We start from the raw sequence: 21,328 nt of genomic DNA on the forward strand, positions 1-21,328 counted from the left end.
ATGGGCCTGTGCAGATGTACCTTTATTTCTTAGGTTGTGTAAGGAGTTATCACATAACAGATGTACATCAACTTTCTATATTAAATTTACCTCATCAAAAACATCCACCCTGGCATGGTTTTGTAACAAGATTTTCACAATTTCCAAATGACCTTGTTCACTGGCCATTAGCAAAGGCGACCATCCGTTCTGAAAAAAAAACAACAACAAAAATTAGCAGCATATTAAAGAGAGACATGCAATCGCTGTCAAGGAATTATCAGGCACAATATTCAACACTAACTGAAATAGGGTGAGTGAGGAAAGCGAAATTATACTTTAATTACATGGTATTTGCATGGAATTGAGAGTCTGAATCTGGCTTGAGTGTGAGTCTCTAAGTGTTGAGTCTGAGATATATCTCTACAACTTTCAGAGGCTCTTTGTTTCATTGAAATGGTCTTATACAATACTGACCTGACAATCCTGTTTCTTATCAACAACAATTTAATGACTCTGGCATAAATGTACAGAGACAAATGCTGTGAGTTGCTAACCTTAGCTTGTTTGTTGACGGCCATTTGAAGTCTGGCCGATCCTATGTAGTGAACAATCTCCAACATGATGTCTTCATTACCAGCTCGGGCACAGTAGTGAAGAGGTGTTTCATTGGTCTAAAGTAAGCAAAAAGCGGCCAATTGGTTCACTGATAACAACTAGAAAAATGTCAAGAGGGATGCTATAGACAGAGACTTTGATCAAATACAAGATTCTCAGTCATGGGAATTGATTTATTTATTTATTTGATTGGTGTTTAAAGCTCTATTCAAGAATATTTCATGTACACGACAGTGGCCAGCAATATGGTGGGAGGAAACTGGGTAGAGCCCTGGGAAATCCAATGACCATCCGCAGGTTGTTGCCAAGTCCAGCCGGAGAGGAAGCCAGCATATGAGCTGGCCTTGAACTTACAGCGACCGCATTGGTCCGAGGCTCCTGGGTCACTGTGCCGTGCTAACCCCCATGGAGGACCCATGGGAATGAATGGTCAGAAACATGTTTGCCGGGAAGCTTCTAATGGAAGTCTGGAAGTACCTTAGCCTGCTTCAAAATTACATTAGCAATCACCTGTTCTGATTAACTGTAATTTTGTTTTTTCAGTTTTACACAACAATGTCTGAAATCAGCGAAATGGAGAAATACCTGGATACTAGAAATACAGGTACTTCTGATTTATGCTTGCATATGCAGAAGAGAAGCCGTTACATGTACCATAAGTGAAATGTGCACTAGAATTTTCATAATTATGAGTCTTTCTTCAAATGTTTGCTGCCAGTATGATCATGCATTTAAACCTTGCATTTTGGGGCCTCTGTGGTTAGCGCGCTAGGTGGTTAGCGTAATGACCCAGGAGCCTCTCATCAATGCAGTAGCTGTGAATTTAGGTCATGCTGGCTTCCTCTCCTGCCATACGTAGGAAGGTCTCCAGTAACCTGCGGATGGTCATGGGTTCCCCCTGGGCTCTGCCGAGTTTCCTCCCACCATAATACTTGCCGCGGTCGTATAAGTGAAATATTATTGAGTACGGCATAAAACACCAATCAATTAAATAAATAAATAACCCTGCATTTCAAAAACGAAGATCTGGAATTTCTGCAAAATTGAATTGTGGCACTCTTTTTTATACCATTCAATAGCATTTAACATAAACATACATGGTGTCAATTAATACTTCAATTCTAAGATATATAATGACCTTATATTTCAGCTAACGTCATCATGATTCAGTTTGATTACTATATGTTATACAATTATAATGTTATAATTCATGTTATATTGCCCTCCTATTACAAGTAACTTAGTGCTTTAGCAATATACAGTATAAAGTTGAGTTAAGTTTACTGAAGCTTTACACTAATATCCTTCATTCCATGCATCATACATGACAGCAAAACAGTTAAGGTTATGTACCAATCTGGTCTGGACATTTGTATCTCCATCATGATGTAACAACAGACGGATCAGATCCGTATCCTCAAACGTCTTGTGCATCTGCTGTTTAGCAATCTCTGCTGCACAATGTACAGCCGTTTCTCCTTCCTGAAAAAAAATGATAACAACAGAATATCATTATTATGACTGTTAAAAAATTTGAAAGTTGCAAATGTCAAGACTCACCTCCTCATCTTAAATCTGGTTGCTTGCTTCTTTGTTGTGGTAGCCTTACGGTACATGTACAACACTTTCAATAACATTTCTGTCATACCATGGGAGCATCTCCTTTTAACAGGCTGGACTCAGTACTGAGATACATGTAATATTAATGCTGATTTATGGAATGAAATACCAAAGGCACCAGTATAACTAAGTACAGAAAACATGTATACAGAAAGCCAGAAAGTTTTTCATAAAAACATACAGGTTTCTTAAAGGAATACTGGCTGTACAGACATGTTGGTTGTCCAGAACACCAAACATACCCAGTTCTGTTAAACAGAACACCAAACATACCCAGTTCTGTTAACCACAACACCAAACATACCCAGTTCTGTTAACCAGAACACCAAACATACTCAGTTCTGCTGACCAGAACCCCAAACGTACCCAGTTCTGCTGACCAGAACACTATAAGCACACCCAGTTCTGCTGACCAGAACACCAAACGTACCCAGTTCTGTTAACCAGAACACCAAACATACCCAGTTCTGTTAACCAATACACTAAACACACCCGGTTCTACTGACCAGAACACTATAAACATACCCGGTTCTGCTGACCAGAACACCAAACGTACCCAGTTCTGCTGACTAGAACACCAAACGTACCCAGTTCTGCTGACTAGAACACCAAACGTACCCAATTCTGCTGACCAGAACACCACATATACCCAGTTCTGCTGACCAGAACACCAAACGTACCCAGTTCTGCTCACCAGAACACTATAATCATACCCAGTTCTGTTAACCAGAACACTACACATACCCAGTTCTGCTGACTAGAACACCAAACATACCCAGTTCTGCTGACTAAAACGCCAAACAAACCCAGTTCTGCTGACTAGACCACTATAAACATACCCAGTTCTGTTGGTTGACCAGAATAATGGCATCAATCCTGGATCTCCGTACTGTCACAAACTGCAGTAGTTCAGTGACAACATCCAAGTGACAGTGTCGAACTGCTACGTGAAGAGGGGTCTCTCCTGCCTAACAGTCAACAACAAAAACAGCAGTTAAACTCATTATTATACATTAACAAGGAATTTCCAGATAATGTCCCGGTTTCATTGTTTGTGATGACTTGGTGACAACTAGCGGTCGACACTGCTCTTTGGGCCATTTGTGCAGCTTTATACTTGTTACAGAACATCTATCTTTAACTCACATGGCTTACATGCACTCGTATCAATGAAGGTCTGTATATGTACACATCATGAATGTGTTTACTTTATTCCAGTACAAGTTGCCAGGATATTTAGGGTTCACACCTGAGAGCTAGCATACCTTTGACTGTTGAGTCGGATCTCCTCCCTCGTCCAGCAGAGCCTCTATCATCTGTAACTGACCGTACCGGGCAGCTATGTGCATGGCCGTCTCTCCATTCTGAAAACACATTACAGGTGAAACAGATGGAGAACAGGTGAAACGGACAGAGAACAGGTAAAACAGACAGTGAACAAATCCTTTATAATGAACATAGAATAGCATTGGTACAAATTTCTATGACTGTCACATGTCAAACATTTGAACAGGGATTGATTTCTAGTAAAATTAAATGCTACAATTCCTCCTGATATTTTTTCAGTTGTGGAGATCATCCAAGTCAGCAGTACTCAGGTATACCTCTTGTGTAGCATTGACAGACGCTCCACTCTTCAGTAACATCTCAGCACACCTCTCTCCCTCCCTCACACGGGCAGCAATGTGCAATGCGGTCTCTTTTGCCTGCAGATGCAAACGGAAATGGTGTGTTAAGCATGAGGATCAAATTCTAGATGGGACAAAACAAGGTGAGATTATGGTCCTAATACTGACATATTTCCTCACTGGAATGCTATACGGAAGATACCAGACATGAAAGAGCCACAATCAGTTACAGTTATACCAAACAGAACTCACCTCCCAGTTACAGTTATACTGACACCAAACAGAACTCCCCACCCAGTTACAGTTATATGTATGTACAGTATCAAGCCTATCCCATTACGCTGAACACCTAGCCAGGTAAATATCATGACAGCCACTTTTAGGTGTACATATACTTATTATTTGGTATGAATTAATTAATGAAACATTCATTAACTGAACAAATGAATGAATGAATGATAAGTGCTTAATGCCACAATGGCCATATTTTAGCTATGCTGTGGTAAAAAATGCTGGAAAAAGTAATGGCTTTCAATATGAGAATAATAAAATCCAAAATTCTAACAAAATGGATCTTAAAATCAGCTTAAGAACAGAAACTATTTACAATTTGAAAATTACATAAAATACTGTCTTCACACAATATCCTAACATGTTTAAAAAGCTGTTGAGTCCACTTACCGTTCCCCCTTTGAGTTCCACCTCTGCCCCAGATCCAAGTAATGTCTGCACCACCTGGGGTTTACCAAACTCCACTGCAATGTGCAATGCTGTATAACCATCCTGAAACAGTAACGTGGTAGAGTTTAGTTAGTATTTAGATAATAACTTTTGTTTTTTAATGGTTTACTGTAACAATGGTTTGATGTCCATGCATTCTTACATCGTTGTCAAGCAAGTAAATAAATTTAATTCATAACTCATTTATGTCTATCATAATTCCCCCAGATATAAATTTTATTGTTTAAAATTTATATAACAGATGCATAATGTGTACGTATACTGATCCGTGTAGAACAGCAAAATGCACAAGACTTCCTGCATAAAATTCAGTTTGATCTAAAAATTCACGCAAGTGCATCTATGGAGTCAATTAAAGTTAATAAAACTACCGACATTACTTTTGGTGGTGACATATTTTTTCAGCAGGATATTATCTTACCTTCCAAGCAAACCTTCCAAGGCAAATCCACGATTTAATTGATAACAAAAATTAAAACATCCTTGTGTGAAGAAAAAGTGTATTGTCTCTCAAATACAAAGCTATGAGAGCAATATTAATCCTTTTCCTAACTTACTGCTAGCAGGTATACCTGATCATAAATGTTTCTGAACCATCTCAGGGCTTTATTCATCTTGATTATCTCCCCTGACTTACTCTGGTTTTGGCATCTACATGAGCACCTTTAGCCAGTAATGCCTTCACCACAGCCGTGTGACCTCGACGAGCCGCTGCATGCAGGCAGATTGCACCAGACTGCAACAACAACACATGAATATTTGAACATGTATTAAACAAATATTTACGCCATCCTATATGAAGACATGCAGAGCAGTTCTTCTAGATTTGACCTTCTTAAAAAACAAAAACATGATCAAGCAAAGATTTAACGTTCAGCGTATACATGTAGATGATTAAAGTTTAGTAAAGTAAAAATCTCCCAGAATAAGCTGTTTGAAGTTCTTGTTTGGTGACGCCACCCACCTTATTGGGCATGTGCAGAGGAACGCCCTTTTTCAAAAAGGCCAAGGCTGTCTCTGGGTGCCCGTATTCTGCGGCAATGTGCATGAGAGTGCTACCATCTTTGGTGCGTCCTGACACGGAGACTTTGAACTTGTCCACCAGAAGTTCTACTATGTTTGTGTGGCCTCGTTCTGCTGCTATATGCACCGGACTGCGGTCATGCTGCAATTGTCAAACAACCATTGTATCAATTGTACATTAAAGAATTACAGTAAGGCACAAATTGACCGAGCATATGTGCAAAGCCATATTAACTGTCGATACTGATGGAATGGCAGCGAAGAAACAAGAAGGCATTTTTAATTTTCAGAAACAAAGGTAAACGAAAATCGAACCATTTTAAGCCCAAATAACCCCTAGTTTACTGGGTATCAACTGAAAGATCCTCGAGATCAATAGAAACCATGCAGCACCTCTGAAAAAACACTTGAGTATTAAAGGAGAAGAAAAGTTAAAAACATGACACTATAGGCTGAAAAGAGCAAATTTTTTTCTATCTGGTGGTGCCTGCTGCATCATTTTGCAATTTCTCCTCCTCGTACACTTAAAACGGCCTGAAAGTGGCAAAGCTGGCATAAATCGCTGAGTACATATGTCCTCCATCTTTAACACCCTGTAATTTATGCTGGGGGTGTGTTTCCTCTCATCCAATGAGAGTCGTTAAAACTGCTGGTTTGTTCGTGTAAACTCGGAACATATGTCCACCATTCCAGTTTCCCGATCGTCAAGCAGAAAACAAACTGTACTGTTTGCTATCTTCTGGGAAGAAGAGTTCCACCGGAAATGTACGAACTGCACTTCTGCAGTTTCCGACGGCAATTCTCCTCCTAACACAGAAGACTTCAGGACTAGTTCTTAGGCGCCTACAGCTGATTTTAGAGCTGACTTTATTTATAATTTATCAACTTGAGGTATATATCAGATTTTTTTTTATGGCATGCACGTCTGAAGAAATGCATACTCTTTTCAATGGCATTTGCTATGGAAACGCAATAAAACACATGGGATTAAGCTCATAATACAAACTTTAGTTTGGATACATGTAGCTCGACTTTTCTTATTATGGTGTAAATATTACATGTCTTCAGGATCCCTTATCATAACTCTTGAAGAGAAATGCATATACACAATATGTACAAGACGATACGATACAAACAATAAGGCCAAGATCAGAAACACATGATGTGATTTACTCAAGTCTTAAATCTGACTTCAGACATTTCATTTGCAAACATCTAACCTTGTCAAGAATGTGTGGGTTAGCTTTCATCTGGAAGAGGAACTTCATCATGGGTTCATCCCCTTCCCAGGCTGCCACGTGCAGAGCTGTGTGTCCATCCTCCTGTGGTGACAATGGCAAGGTCATTTAGCAGTCCACACCTAGGACAGTCTCTACAGGACTTCTCTACATGTAAATGGCATGTGACTTGTTACAATTTCATGATTTGAAACATTTTTTTTAATCTGGAAAGTATTTTTTGTGAACCAAATTTCACCATGCCTGCCTTATCACAGCAATGCAGGGTTTATGACATGTAGCTGGCAATCAGGATAATGTTTTTATTAAACTAACAAGACACATATTTCTTAGCAGGCATACAACAAAGTTTATTCTAACATTTATCTTGATGTTAAAGCCATCAGCTGGATACCTTGACCTTCTACACACATCAAAGCCATCAGAAGGTTAAGTCATTCTGACATTTTGTTCACTGATGTTAACGCCATCAGCAGGGTAACTCATCCTGAATTACATTTGGTGCATTGATGTTGATAACATTAGCAGGGTAACTCATCCTGAATAACTGATCCTGATTTACATTTGGTGCATTGATGTTGATAACATTAGCAGGGTAAGTCATCCTGAATTACATTTGGTGCATTGATGTTGACAACATCAGCAGGGTAACTGATCCTGATTTACATTTGGTGCATTGATGTTGACAACATCAGCAGGATAACTGATCCTGATTTACATTTGGTGCATTGATGTTGACGCCATCAGCAGGGTAACTGATCCTGATTTACATTTGGTGCATTAATGTTGACAACATCAGCAGGGTAACTCATCCCGAATTACATTTGGTGCATTGATGTTGACAACATTAGCAGGGTAACTCATCCTGAATTACATTTGGTGCATTAATGTTGACAACATCAGCAGGGTAACTCATCCTGAATTACATTTGGTGCATTAATGTTGACAACATCAGCAGGGTAACTCATCCTGAATTACATTTGGTGCATTGATGTTGATAACATTAGCAGGGTAAGTCATCCTGAATAACTGATCCTGATTTACATTTGGTGCATTGATGTTGACAACATCAGCAGGGTAACTCATCCTGAATTACATTTGGTGCATTGATGTTGACAACATCAGCAGGGTAACTGATCCTGATTTACATTTGGTGCATTGATGTTGACAACATCAGCAGGGTAACTGATCCTGATTTACATTTGGTGCATTGATGTTGACGCCATCAGCAAGATAACTGATCCTGATTTACATTTGGTGCATTGATGTTGACGCCATCAGCAGGGTAACTCATCCTGAATTACATTTGGTGCATTGACGTTGACAACATCAGCAGGGTAACTGATTCTGATTTACATTTGGTGCATTGATGTTGACATTATCAGCAGGGTATCTATTTCTTTATTTGATTGGTGTTTTACGTCGTACTCAAGACTATTTCACTTATACGATGGCGACCACATCATGGTGGGAGGAAACTGGACAGAGCCTGGGTGTAGCCTCAGTGGAGCAGCTCATCCTGACTTACATTTTGTGCATTGATGTTGACACCAGATTCAATCAGCAGGCGTGCCAGGTCAATGTCTTTGCGTCGAGCTGCGATATGTAAAACCGTGTCACCTGTATCCTGCCAAGAAAATATCAACTCCTCATTACACTGGTTCATCAGCTGACTGAGTGAATAACAGGTGCTACAAATCATAAAATAACCACTTAATAAAGTAGTTATATTCACATCCAAAACTAGGCCTATCATAGATGTATCACATGTACCTGCATGTCGTGTGTGTACAATTAATGCCCACGTGTTCAGTCAAACTTCAAAATACCCTTAATAACCTAAAAATTGGACCACAACAGAGCATTTTTGTAGGCAAATAAACGTCATGAGATATTACTTCTGGTGCTAAATTTGACATTTTCCCAGCAGGATATCATCCTACCTTTCAAAAACCTCTCAAAGCACCTTTTTAAAATCAATAGAACTCCCAGAATCTGGAAAATGAGCAACTTACTCATGGAGGAAATTCTAGTTCATTTAGGGTATTTATACAAAATGAGTTTCAGGTACACACAAACCTATATTTCAACCGTACACTCATAAAGTCACCATGCCATAATGTAGCCACCATGGACCTTCTGTATAGGTGTGATACATTTAGGCGTACTTGGGGTCGATCATTATAGATACAGACAGCTACACAATAAAGCTAAGTTGTGGACACAGTCTGAGGAGTGGATCCTGTCACACAATCATTGTATATTAGTACTGGTTAGTAATTTGTACGTTACATCTGTGATTAATCAATAATTATTACATGTACCATGAAAGGAAATAAATGCTGCAGATAAGTGTTAATGTATTCTGTACTAGTTTAAGGATATCACCAGATTAAGGACTTTTATACATGCAGGAGCCATTCAGTACTCATTTACTGATCTCCTTATTGATGCAGGAAGCACCTTGCTCAAACATGTCAAAGGTAAGGGCTCATAAATCATTTTAACCAGGTTACAACATTAAAAAGCACCATCAAGGTCAAAGGCAGCATCTATACTGCAGCCATTGGGTGTCATCCTTAGGCTTATTGATTGGCGGGCTCCTGTATGCATAAGGAGAATAAATGGAAATGAATCAATTCTACTGCCTAATATGCACATTTTAAGTTATGTGTCATCAAAACAACAGCTAGAGGTATCTTTCACAAAAATTCATAAATCAGACTTCTTGTGACTTTTTTCATAGCTCTTGTTCGAGTTAAAGTGCAATAATGTGAGATGATTTTGTACAAGTTAAGTTATGAAAAACAGATTTTCAAAGTTTTGTGAAAGTGGGTGCTGAGTGGTATACCAATGCAAAATGACATTGCAGCCTTACATATAGTATGGCTCCTTGCCTATCTTTTAACATGGCCATATTTGGCTGTTTGGATAGAAGTACTATTTTTGTAATATTTAATGCCCTAACTCACCAAAGAGCACAGTTAAGAAAATCAGCCTATATTAAATCCAGTTTAATTAATTTTCTATCACCCTATTGCCAAATAACCCAACCATGCTGTAAAGCAACAACATCACCTTGCAATGGAATGTGACTTTGTGGTTGTAACATTTCAAAATGTGCATATATACACTGGAAATCCCATTCGCACACAGAGCAGAAATAAGCACTATATCACATTAACAAAATAAGCCCAAGAGATCTGAAAACTTCATACATACCTTCCTTTTAATTCGTAGCTGTTGTTCAGCAGATTGGAGAAGAAGTTCACGGCATATTGATACATTTCCTACTTCTGTTGCTATAAACAGAGGGATGGAGCCATCCTGTCAAGGAACAGAAAAAACCCCTTGTTTTTAAAGTGTATATAGAGATATGTAAACCAGTAGTGTACAGAGAGATATGTAAACCAGTACTGTACAGAGATATGTAAACCAGTTATGTACACAGAGATAGGTAAACCAGTAGTGTACATAGAGATATGTAAACCAGCAGTGTACATACAAACATGTAAACCAGTAGTGTACATAGAGATTGGTAAACCAGTAGTGTACATAGAGATATGTAAACCAGCAGTGTACACAGAGATATGCAAACCAGTAATGTACACAGAGATAGGTAAACCAGTAGTGTATACAGAGATATGTGAGCCAGTAATGTACAGAGATAGGTAAACCAGTAGTGTACATACAGTAGTGTACATAGAGATAAACCAGCAGTGTACAGAGATATGTAAACCAGTAATGTACACAGAGATAGGTAAACCAGTAGTGTATACAGAGATATGTAAACCAGTAATGTACACCGAGATATGCAAACCAGTAATGTACACAGAGATAGGTAAACCAGTAGTGTACATAGAGAAAAACCAGCTGTGTACACAGAGATATGTACATGTAAACCAGTAATGTACAGAGATAGGTGAACCAGTAGTGTACATAGAGATATGTAAACCAGCAGTGTACACAGAGATATGCAAACCAGTAATGTATACAGAGATAGGTAAACCAGTAGTGTATACAGAGATATGTAAACCAGTAATGTACACAGAGATAGGTAAACTAGAAGTGCATATAGAGATACGTGTATGTAAACCCATCGTGTATATAGAGATATGTAAACCAGTAATGTACACAGAGATAGGTAAACCAGTAGTGTACACAGAGATATGTAAACCAGTAGTGTATATAGAAATATATAAAAAATTATATCTTATGATACAAGCCAATGCTATAAATAATTAACAGCAGCATCACCATTTATAAATAGTCCAAATATTTGACTGTGTAGAACTTTTGACGAGGACAAAAGTCTATACTCCGTCTTCCAAGACCAGTTTGACAGCTACCATACTGGGTATCAGAAAGAACCCACTCAAGAGCAATGCTCCTATCGGGGAGAAAATTGTGTGTTATATATACAAGAATGCCCGATGTGACATCTGGTTAATCTATCCATTATGATCAGACCTTGTCTTGCATGAAGCGCCCTTCTTTCCCCGTGGCCCTGAGCAGTGAGGTCACAATGGACAAAGCTCCGCTGTTTCGGCCACATGCCATATGCAGCGGAAGCTGATTCTTGGGCTGAAAATCATAAATACACATCAATAATGATTTGAACATCAAACTGACGGTAAATAAAAGGACATATATGTACAAAGTAACTTGATTTTTTTTCTGCTCATCTTCCAGGAGAAAACCACTGCAAGTTGATGTACATGTATATGACAACTAAAGTCATTAATGATTCTTAACAAGTCAAATCAAAATCATCTGAAGCTACATATGCATGCAAGAATGAGTTGGTCATGTCTTAACTTGAATACCTCCCAATAACCATCATCTCGCCTTTTTGAAATTGGTAGGCTTTGCTCATCTATTATGGTAGAATTTATTTTATTTATCTAATTGACTGGTGCTTACGCTGTACTTAAGAATATTTCACTTATGGTGAGAGGAAACTGAACATAGTCCGGGGGAACCCATGACGATTCGCAGGTTGACGACAGATCTCCACACAAACACCCAAGGGGAAGCAAGCATGGGCTGGAATTGAACTCACAGAGACCATATAGGTGAGCGGCTCATGGGTCATTTCACCTCACTGGGGTACTAACCACCTTAGTCATGGAGGCCCCATTATGGCAGCACATATACCCTGTGGTACAATGTATCTGAACTATGTGTAACCATGATACTCTACCTCCGATCTAATCGTCTGAATTTATCTATAGGCCAAGCTTGCCTTTCAATAGCAAGTATTAGACATTCAACAACACTTGTATGGTCATTAGTGCAGTCTGTACACATTCGTTAAAGACCACTTAAACTATATGATGTGTGTCACTTGTGGGAAAGTTCGACAGTAACTTGGGTGGGAAAGTTTGTCAGTATCATGCCAAAGGTCGGTGGTTTACCCTGGGCATTCCAGTTTCATCAAATTGACCTCCATTGTATATGTGAAAAATTCTTGAAGTACGGTACTACCTCTATGACATTAAACAATTAAAAATCAAATAAATGAATACATACAAGACTTGTATAGGTCTATAAAGTTTTCACTGTTACTGTATGGCCTCAAGGGTGAGACATACAATATTCAGGTACACTGTATGATGAATAAGTCACTCTTTTGTAACTTTTGGAAAAACTAACAGCTCTCATACACTCACATAGTCCCTTTGAAAGATCTCATTTTGTTTCACTGACGTTTTCAAATCAAAACAAAATATTCCCCAGTTTAGCTCAAAGATACATGTATGTCAATCCATATGTAAGAAGTATGCACGTTTGTTCATTTAATCGATGTGCTTTCTGTATTTGAGCACGACTTTCAGGATGTTTATCATCCATGGTGTTGTCTCACAATGTTTTTATTTTGTCTTGGTACGTATGTATATATATATGTATGCTTGGGGTTTAATGTTGCACTTAACAATTTTTCAGTCATATGACGATAAGGAGTCATTAGGTGTGTGTATATATATTGATTCCTCTTGTGGCATGCCGAAGACACCAGACATGACACCCCACCCAGTCACATCATATTGACACCAGGCCAACCAGTCAAGTTTCCTTGCCCTAACCTCTTAGTACTGAGCGCTATGTGAGGCAGCAACAAGTGCCTTTTTTCAAGTCTTTTGTACGACCAGACCTGGGTTTGATCTTGGGGTCTTTCAACTTCATTTTGTCTTGATGTGCTAAATAATGACTCATGCAGAAGCTTTTGAGATCATTGTCAAGAGACTTAAAAGGGCACTTGAGCTGAATGCCTGTCCTTCACTTGACCAGCAAAGAAGCACGCTGTCTTAAATCACTAACCACATATCCATGACAAATGTATTCGTGTCTAAATCTAGGCCTAGCTAGATACTAAAATTTCCCTCCTGGTGACTTTCTGTGATCTAACGTTGACAGGCAGGCAAACTGAGCAGCCAAGCTGGTGATTTATTACAGCAGGATATCAGCTTCTCACAGCCTGTTACAGCCTCACCTGGCCTGTAGGCCTGAAGTTACCTGATGCTAAACGTGTCTACCGGCTCTGGCTGGGAAAAATCAATGGAGTTTAACAGCCACGGTGCCATGCCAGCAGTTCTTAAACTCTCATCAACCAGCTCATAAAGGCAGAAGTTCATAAAAGTACAAAGAACATGACCATAAAAGTTACTTAACCACGGACTGTTACATTTTGCTTGCCACATGAAGACCTATACTATTTTGAATCCATAGGTACATGTATCTTGAACAATGTGATCCACCCACAGGGTTTCTTTTCCTCGAAAACACTATTTCCAGGTTTCCTGCAGAATTTTTTGTTTCGTTTTGAGGGATAATAACTTCAGGATCTCAGAGGTGGAAGGTGTGTTGTAAAGAGATAGAACCACTGTACATTATACTGTAAATTGTCTGCAACCATGTTGTGTCTGACTGAAAATGTCTTCTAAATTAACAACTAAGTTCTGTTCTACTGCAACTGTGATATGTCACACTGTCAAAATGAAAACTGGCAGACTAATCACATTCAATTATTTTCGAACTGTAGAAACTCATTAGCTGTTTATGAAAATCCAGTGGTTGTGTAACTGTAAGGTGAGGGATAATAAGAAATTCTGGAAGAATGAAGTTATCAAAAGCTTAAGGCTTCCACAGCTATTAAAGTAATTGTTATGACGGATAAGTAATTGTTATGATGCATAAATAACTCGTAAACAACTATGATGGATATGCAACTGTTATGATACATAAGAAACTGTTATGATGGATAAATAACTGTTTGATGGATAAATAACAGTAGCTGTTCTGATGAATTAGTACCTGTTATGATGGATAAGTAACTGTTATGATGGATAAATAACTGTTTGATGGATAAATAACAGTAGCTGTTCTGATGAATTAATACCTGTTATGATGGATAAGTAACTGTTATGATGGATAAGTAACTGTTTGACGGATAAGTAAATGTTATGATGCATACATGTAAGTAATAGTAACTGTTTGATGGATAAATAACAGTAGCTGTTCTGATGAATTAGTACCTGTTATGATGGATAAGTAACTGTTATGATGGATAAATAACTGTTTGACGGATAAGTAAATGTTATGATGCATACATGTAAGTAACAGTAACTGTTTGATGGATAAGTAACTGTTATGATGGATAAGTAACTGTTATGATACATACGTGTAAGTAACAGTAACTGTTATGATGGATAAGTAACTGTTATGATGCATACATGTAAGTAACAGTAACCGTTTGATGGATAAGTAACTGTTATGATGGATAAGTAACTGTTATGATACATACGTGTAAGTAACAGTAACTGTTTGATGGATAAGCAACTGTTTGACTGATAAGTAACTGTTATGATGGATAAGTAACTGTTATGATACATACGTGTAAGTAACAGTAACTGTTTGCTGGATAAGTAACTGTTTGCTGGATAAGTAACTGTTTGTTGGATAAGTAACTGTTATGATACATACGTGTAAGTAACAGTAACTGTTTGATGGATAAGTAACTGTTAGGATGGATAAGTAACTGTTATGATACATACGTGTAAGTAACAGTAACTGTTTGATGGATAAGTAACTGTTTGTTGGATAAGTAACTGTTATGATACATACGTGTAAGTAACAGTTTGTTGGATAAGTAACTGTTATGATACATACGTGTAAGTAACAGTAACTGACTGATGGATAAGTAACTGTTTGTTGGATAAGTAACTGTTATGATACATACGTGTAAGTAACAGTAACTGACTGATGGATAAGGAATCTGTGCAAACACACCCTTAATTATTCTGTTGTGCAATAGTGCCGTGTTGTTACTCAAAACCAGGGGGAATCACTCTTGTAAAAGAACACATTGAAACTTCAAACTCTTACAAATACTTCATTGGTGGGTGACTACACTTTAGTTACTGAATTAATGCATCTATTACAGCACTTTTACAATTGGACTAGTCAAGTAAGGGTCAACAAGAGTCATGTGGGTGTAAGTGCTTTTATTGTAATACATACATGTACATAGATCTCAAAGAAAAGGTGAAGGCCAGATGAAAGTTAACACAGGTTTCTGGTACCCTGAAAAAATTATACACTACCCAAAAGTTATATGCAGCCTGTTTCCAAAATATTTTTATTTTTGTGCATAGATTTTCATACTTTGATCCAATATTTCTGGCTTGTGACTAAAGTTAAAGTAAACTTCAAATTCTTGGTCATATGGTGGCTAAATTTTTACAATGTATGAGACCATGCATTGTTAAACAATTGTATCTTTTTGGCCTTGTTGCCTACAAGGTGTTGAGAGATGCCCCATGTTTAATGACAGGTTTACATAAACAAATGAAATTGTTTTACATCAGGATTACATTTTAAAGTTATTAATAAATGTAACTATTTCAAATCACATTACAACTTTGGAGCGATTTTGATATGATGTTTGTCATAGCAAGATAAAAAAATGACAGCCAATTAAATGAGGCAATTAATAACCAACAATAACCAGGGTATGTTCATAAGCAATCAGGTTTTGTCAATTTTCGTGAAATGTGTATGGCAACTCATGTACTTGTATATCAAAAAACTTCATCAAGTACATGCGCTAAATAATTTTAAAATATTGTTATGCCTTGAAAGATATTGCCTTATAGATTTGCATACTAAAGTAACTGAAATATCGCAGTTAAAAGTAAGCACACATTGAGACAATTGACAGCCATGTCATCAATTCTCATCAATAACTGGGCACAAGTCTTCTCTATAACCTGAAAATGCAGCCAGGTTTGCCTTTTAACCATATTAAGTGCGTGGGATATGGGTGGTGTGACATCTTGTTTACGGTTGCTTTAACATGGCACATTCCATGGCCTTGCAAGAATTCTAGATTAAAAATCGACTTATTGAAATACCAAGAACCTCAGAAAGAAATGATTTTGGCTGTTTAGGTCTGCTCCCACCTATATTCCTACAAATCTTATCAGGTTATATTATTTGTTGTCTTCAAAATTTTCCTGAAGAAATTGTACAGTAAAGCTTTCGGAAAAGTACACTGGCATTTTCTTGAACAGGGGCGCACTACCCACAACGGTCTTTTTGCTATTAAATGTTATCCCATCACGACTTACACTTGCAAACAAAAACATTCCAGTCTGCCTGAAGGACAACAAGCAGACAGAATCAAATCTACACCATGCACACCCACTTCATCTCAGCACTGATCCACCTTCTTGGCGACATTTACAAATGTTTTCATTCTGTTATGATGATAAGTTTAAACATGCGGGATCGATAATTTCACGGTTATGAAAACCGCTCAACTAAAGCCATATGATAGAACCAACAAAAATCATTACGCATTTCTCTAAACACTATTTGCTCCGAGTAGGAAATTTCCTATTGTCCAATAATCAATATGGACAGATTAAAATTGGTTATTCCATGGTGAGATGTCAACTCTAACCATACATCAATTATGATCTGCAGTTCTGGCTGGTTTCACCTGGGCGAAAGGTGTGCCACTGCCATGGTAACTAACGACCAATGAAATATCACTGTATCAACAGAAGTTCAATCATTACCTTTTGCTCTTGCAATCTGAGATAAACATATTTCACAAAGATGACAGTTACTATTTTTTCCACGAGTACATTACAGCTGTATTACGTGGTCATTTATTTGAATGGTGTTTTAAACTGCTAGTACTCCAGAACATGTCCATTTATACATACTGTGTGTCAGGTTTATGGGTACATGCAGGAAACGCAATCAGTAGACAATCCTTCTGTGTGACACATCTTGTAGTTTTGACAATAATGGTAAGGACCAAATACATATATCAGATAATGCAAAAGTACAGATAGATTTTCATGAAATATTGGATGGACACTTCTTAAACAAAATGCGTGGCAACTTAAGAATTTAAGACTTTATCATTTCAAAAGACCTTAAGATGCTTTTCTTATCTGCAAAGTTGATTGGCACTATTTTGTTTCTCTGCATTAATTACATGAGAGAAAGAAATGTAGAACATAAATCCCCTGATCAGAAAACATCAACTGCAGGATAAAAAAAGTAAGACAGGCCACATCCATTTATGTCTCAATAATATTAATAATTAAAAGAAGTTAAGGCATCATTTCATGTTATAAAAATTGTATCACTACTTCATGTTCATGTCTGACTTCAAACTCTGGAAAAGTTTGGAGTCTTTTAATCTTCTATAGTTACACATCAGCCTGACATCAATCACTTGGGGAGCAATGTACCAGTCAGACAGTAAATGCCCCAAGCTGTAGAAACTCTAATGCACTGTTTAGTGTTTGGAAATGCTGTTGTAATAATCTGTGACACGTATAGTGATTATAGCTCCCCACAATTAGTCCTAATCCAAGCCTTCAGCCCAATCATGGAGCCCAATCATGTATACCCAGCCCTAAATCTAACCCTTAAATAGCAAAGCCTGCAGTCCTGCCCAGCTGTCACTGACGCATTTCATCTAGAGGGGAATAAGGACTTTTAATTATGCTGTTATTGATACAGGGATAACCAGTATAGTTGTTGATTGGCCCCTATAAATACCTACAAATCCATGCACTCTGATTGAGTTTGACCACAATGAACTACAGTCACTGATTATTGACATCTATTCGCATTTCCATTAAAGTGTACAATTTTAGGTAAACCTGTAGCAGTAATCTTCAAAGCACACCCTGGTAGGCTCTCCGTTAACAAATGGTGGACTGTGAATCATCCGATAACCAGTAAATGACAGTCAAAAGCTTTTCCAGTCAATTTAGAGTGGCTGGGGTAAACCACCGGCCTTAAGCATGTCGCTGACCAACATTGAATCCCACGTGTGATGGAGAGACTTGCATGCCTCATTGGAACGAGACAAGTGATCTTCAACGACTGTAAGGCTGAACAAACAGCCCCATGGGGTTCGTTGACCGATTATTGTAACCATACAAGCTAGGTCACACAAAACAACGAGAATGAGAGAATCCACATATTCCTTAATGTCTAAGGCTTGAATTTAGCCCGAACCTTGTGCCTCGCTATTAAAAGTCAAACATCTTAATTGCCACAGAGCTGCCCCTTAATAGAAAAATTAAGCACCGCCTAGGGAAAGTGACAAACATTGTAAATGGTAAAATGCATGTAAACTGTCCAAAAAGCCATCACTAATTATAAACAGCAAGTATTGCATTTAACCTAACACTTAGGGAGACTTTCACCAATGCAGTTGATGTGAGTTCAAGTCCAGCTCATGCTGGCTTCCTCTCTGGCCATACGTGGGAAGTTCTGTCAGCAACCTCTGGATGGTCATGTGTTTCCCCTGGCTTCTTCCACGGGCTCTGCCCGGTTTCCTCCCACCATATTGCTGGCCGCCATCACATAAGTGAAATATTCTTAAGAACAACATAAAACACCAATCAAATAAATAAATAAATACATAAAAATAAATAAAATTTCATCCATGAGAGTGTAAGTTTAATTTTTTTCTGATTCTTATACTTCTACTTATTTTAGGAAGGTGTTTTGAGGTATGTTACAGCACCATAAGTAAAACTTTCTGACACTAAAAATGAAATTAGTTGCTAAATGTTTACGTCAAATACACCAACTTACATTTTTGGTTTATCGTGCACTCCAGACTGATTTCCACAACAAATGTTCCAGATTTAATGTACAGATATAAATCAGTCAGTGATCATCACAAATGATTATAATGATGTAAAATTTATTCCTGAATGTTAAAGGTGTATATCTTATCAACAAATAACTGATCAGCATCTGCTACTTTACTCATTCATGCCCACATATGTAAAAAAAATAAAATGCGTAACATTTACCCCAATATTATCTTTTTTAAAGAAAGTGTGCTGTTACCTGACATATTTATTACATGTAATTTGAATGTAATTCAAATCAAAACAACACAAATCATAAACCTGTGAAGGGATTTCATGCAATACTTTTTTGATGAATTGATCATTAAGATTTTTCACATGTTTGAAGAAAAATGAAACACTTCCTGCTGACTTCAATAATAACAGCATCCATCACTTCATACAATAGGGTTGATAAAAAATGACCTTTGATGACTATATATATATATATATATATATATATATATATATATCAATTCCAAGAATGACTGATTTTACAGAATGTAACCCTATACCTAGTCATGACCTACATAACTATTGCTATTTTAATTATAGCCTAATTATATTTCCAAATGAACAAACAAAATGTTCATTATACATGTTGGTTTCTCGTCAAAACTACTGTGTCACTGATTGTTTTGGTAGTTTGGTATAGTCTCCTACAGATAATGTTCACTGTCACAAACAAGATGAAAACAAATCATGATGGTATAAGGGAGAATACATCAAAAAACAAAACCAGAGAGTGAACTCCAAGAGATCAAACACACGAAAGCTGGCTTCCATAACATCATTGATCTGGACCAGAAATGGGATTTTGACGGGTAATTAGGCAGCTAGTCAAACCGAGTGACACTGAGGTTTGTGGGACAGCTGAACGTTGCAGCGAGCAGGTTGAGCAAAAGCAGAAGGTCTCTACAGGCTAGGCTACAGCCTTTCATCGGAGGAGAAAGAACATCTCTGACAGGGAGCGAACAAGAAAAAGTCATTAGCTTCGGCTTCATTCATTAAAGCTCCAAGCAAATATAATAATCATTTCTTGTGTGTCAATAATGGCTGCTGGCAGGCACTGGCAGTGTGCATACGCCCTGGTTTTGTGTACAGCCTCTCTGAGCAGCCCTCGGGTAGCTCACAGCTGTAACCTAGAGATATGGACCAGTCAAACAACAAACTTTGTCAAAGCTTACGCCTTATTTTGCACGGACATGTTACATCAACACTAGGGGATAATGGTGTTTGAACACTTGCTCAGAAATAATTGTGGCCACATAAAAAAAGCATGTTTCCGTCAGGGTAGAATATCAAAGTTATAGGCCCTGGAATGACTAGTTAAACCAGAACTGCAAACTGCGTTCGATCAGAGCTACTTTAACTTGCCTAGACTTGAGTGCACTATTATTTTCAAAATCGCCATGCAAAAAAATTCAATATTACTACCACACTGTTATTTTTTGATATCTTACATGAGTTTTTAGTAAACAGATCTGTAAATTTTAAATATGCAAATATGAAGAAGGTATATGTTTTTCGTGTAAGGCCATTCGTAAAAAACAAAAAGTTTCCCATAACGAGGCCCTGAAAAAATGGGTAGGTAGGTAGATACATGTAGGTAATTTTTTTTTCTCTACTATTGGATGGATACTTCTTACTTCTTTTTTTTCTCTACTCCTAGCCAGTACTAGCAAGGTCAGTGATCACCCTATCAATTTCTTTCACCATGAATACAGTGTTAAACACAGGGCCTGATCTAGCTCAAAAGTTTGGGAAACCTTTTTAACTTGAAATCATAATTTTGTCTCACTACAGGCAAAGTACAAAAATAAATGCAAAAATCCTTATTTGGAATGCCCAACTTTAACTACGTATGAGCTGTCCGTGGAAGACACCAAACAAGGGAACAACACATCGCTGCTCTTCATTTCCTCCAGCACTCTGTTAACTTGTTGTAAAACCGGCCTCGTCATCGGCTGTTTTTGTAGGGGGCAGATATGGACGCGACTGCTCCCTTGAAATCGCCATCATAACTCGAAATGCGTTTAAAAAAAAGTTACCGCGCGTTCTTGTCCATGCAGCCAAATAGGAAAACAAAAGTTTATTGCCTGTAGCTGATCACAATCAAAAATCAGTAATTCACCACCTATACTCAACCCTATGCTCCCTGTCCAGATGTGAAAATTTGAAACAACTTTTCCCTTTGTATAATGTTTCTTTTTTTTATTCTCTTACTATACATGACTTGATTTTTTCGTTCAAATTTTACTGACAAGGCATAAAACTTATAAAAAAATATACCGTTTTCTGTTTTCTT

The 21,328-nt window shown here is 37.7% G+C and overlaps 1 protein-coding gene across 1 annotated transcript in view; it reads right to left on the reverse strand.

Moving 5' to 3' along the window:
- The window catches only part of LOC135470355 (serine/threonine-protein phosphatase 6 regulatory ankyrin repeat subunit C-like), a 61,352-nt gene that overhangs the window by 11,859 nt on the left and 28,165 nt on the right, over positions 1–21,328 (reverse strand). Inside the window, exons 4-16 of the mRNA XM_064749240.1 lie at positions 11,318–11,431; positions 10,070–10,174; positions 8,376–8,474; positions 6,830–6,931; positions 5,551–5,751; positions 5,224–5,322; positions 4,527–4,628; positions 3,822–3,923; positions 3,483–3,581; positions 3,057–3,185; positions 1,951–2,079; positions 537–653; positions 91–189 (exon numbers count right to left, since the gene is read on the reverse strand). Coding sequence (XP_064605310.1) covers positions 91–189; positions 537–653; positions 1,951–2,079; positions 3,057–3,185; positions 3,483–3,581; positions 3,822–3,923; positions 4,527–4,628; positions 5,224–5,322; positions 5,551–5,751; positions 6,830–6,931; positions 8,376–8,474; positions 10,070–10,174; positions 11,318–11,431 — 1,497 coding nt within the window. The remainder of the gene's footprint in view (positions 1–90; positions 190–536; positions 654–1,950; positions 2,080–3,056; positions 3,186–3,482; positions 3,582–3,821; positions 3,924–4,526; positions 4,629–5,223; positions 5,323–5,550; positions 5,752–6,829; positions 6,932–8,375; positions 8,475–10,069; positions 10,175–11,317; positions 11,432–21,328) is intronic.

Source organism: Liolophura sinensis, chromosome 7 (genome assembly GCF_032854445.1).
Source record: "Liolophura sinensis isolate JHLJ2023 chromosome 7, CUHK_Ljap_v2, whole genome shotgun sequence".
Classification (NCBI taxonomy): Eukaryota; Metazoa; Mollusca; class Polyplacophora; order Chitonida; family Chitonidae; genus Liolophura; species Liolophura sinensis.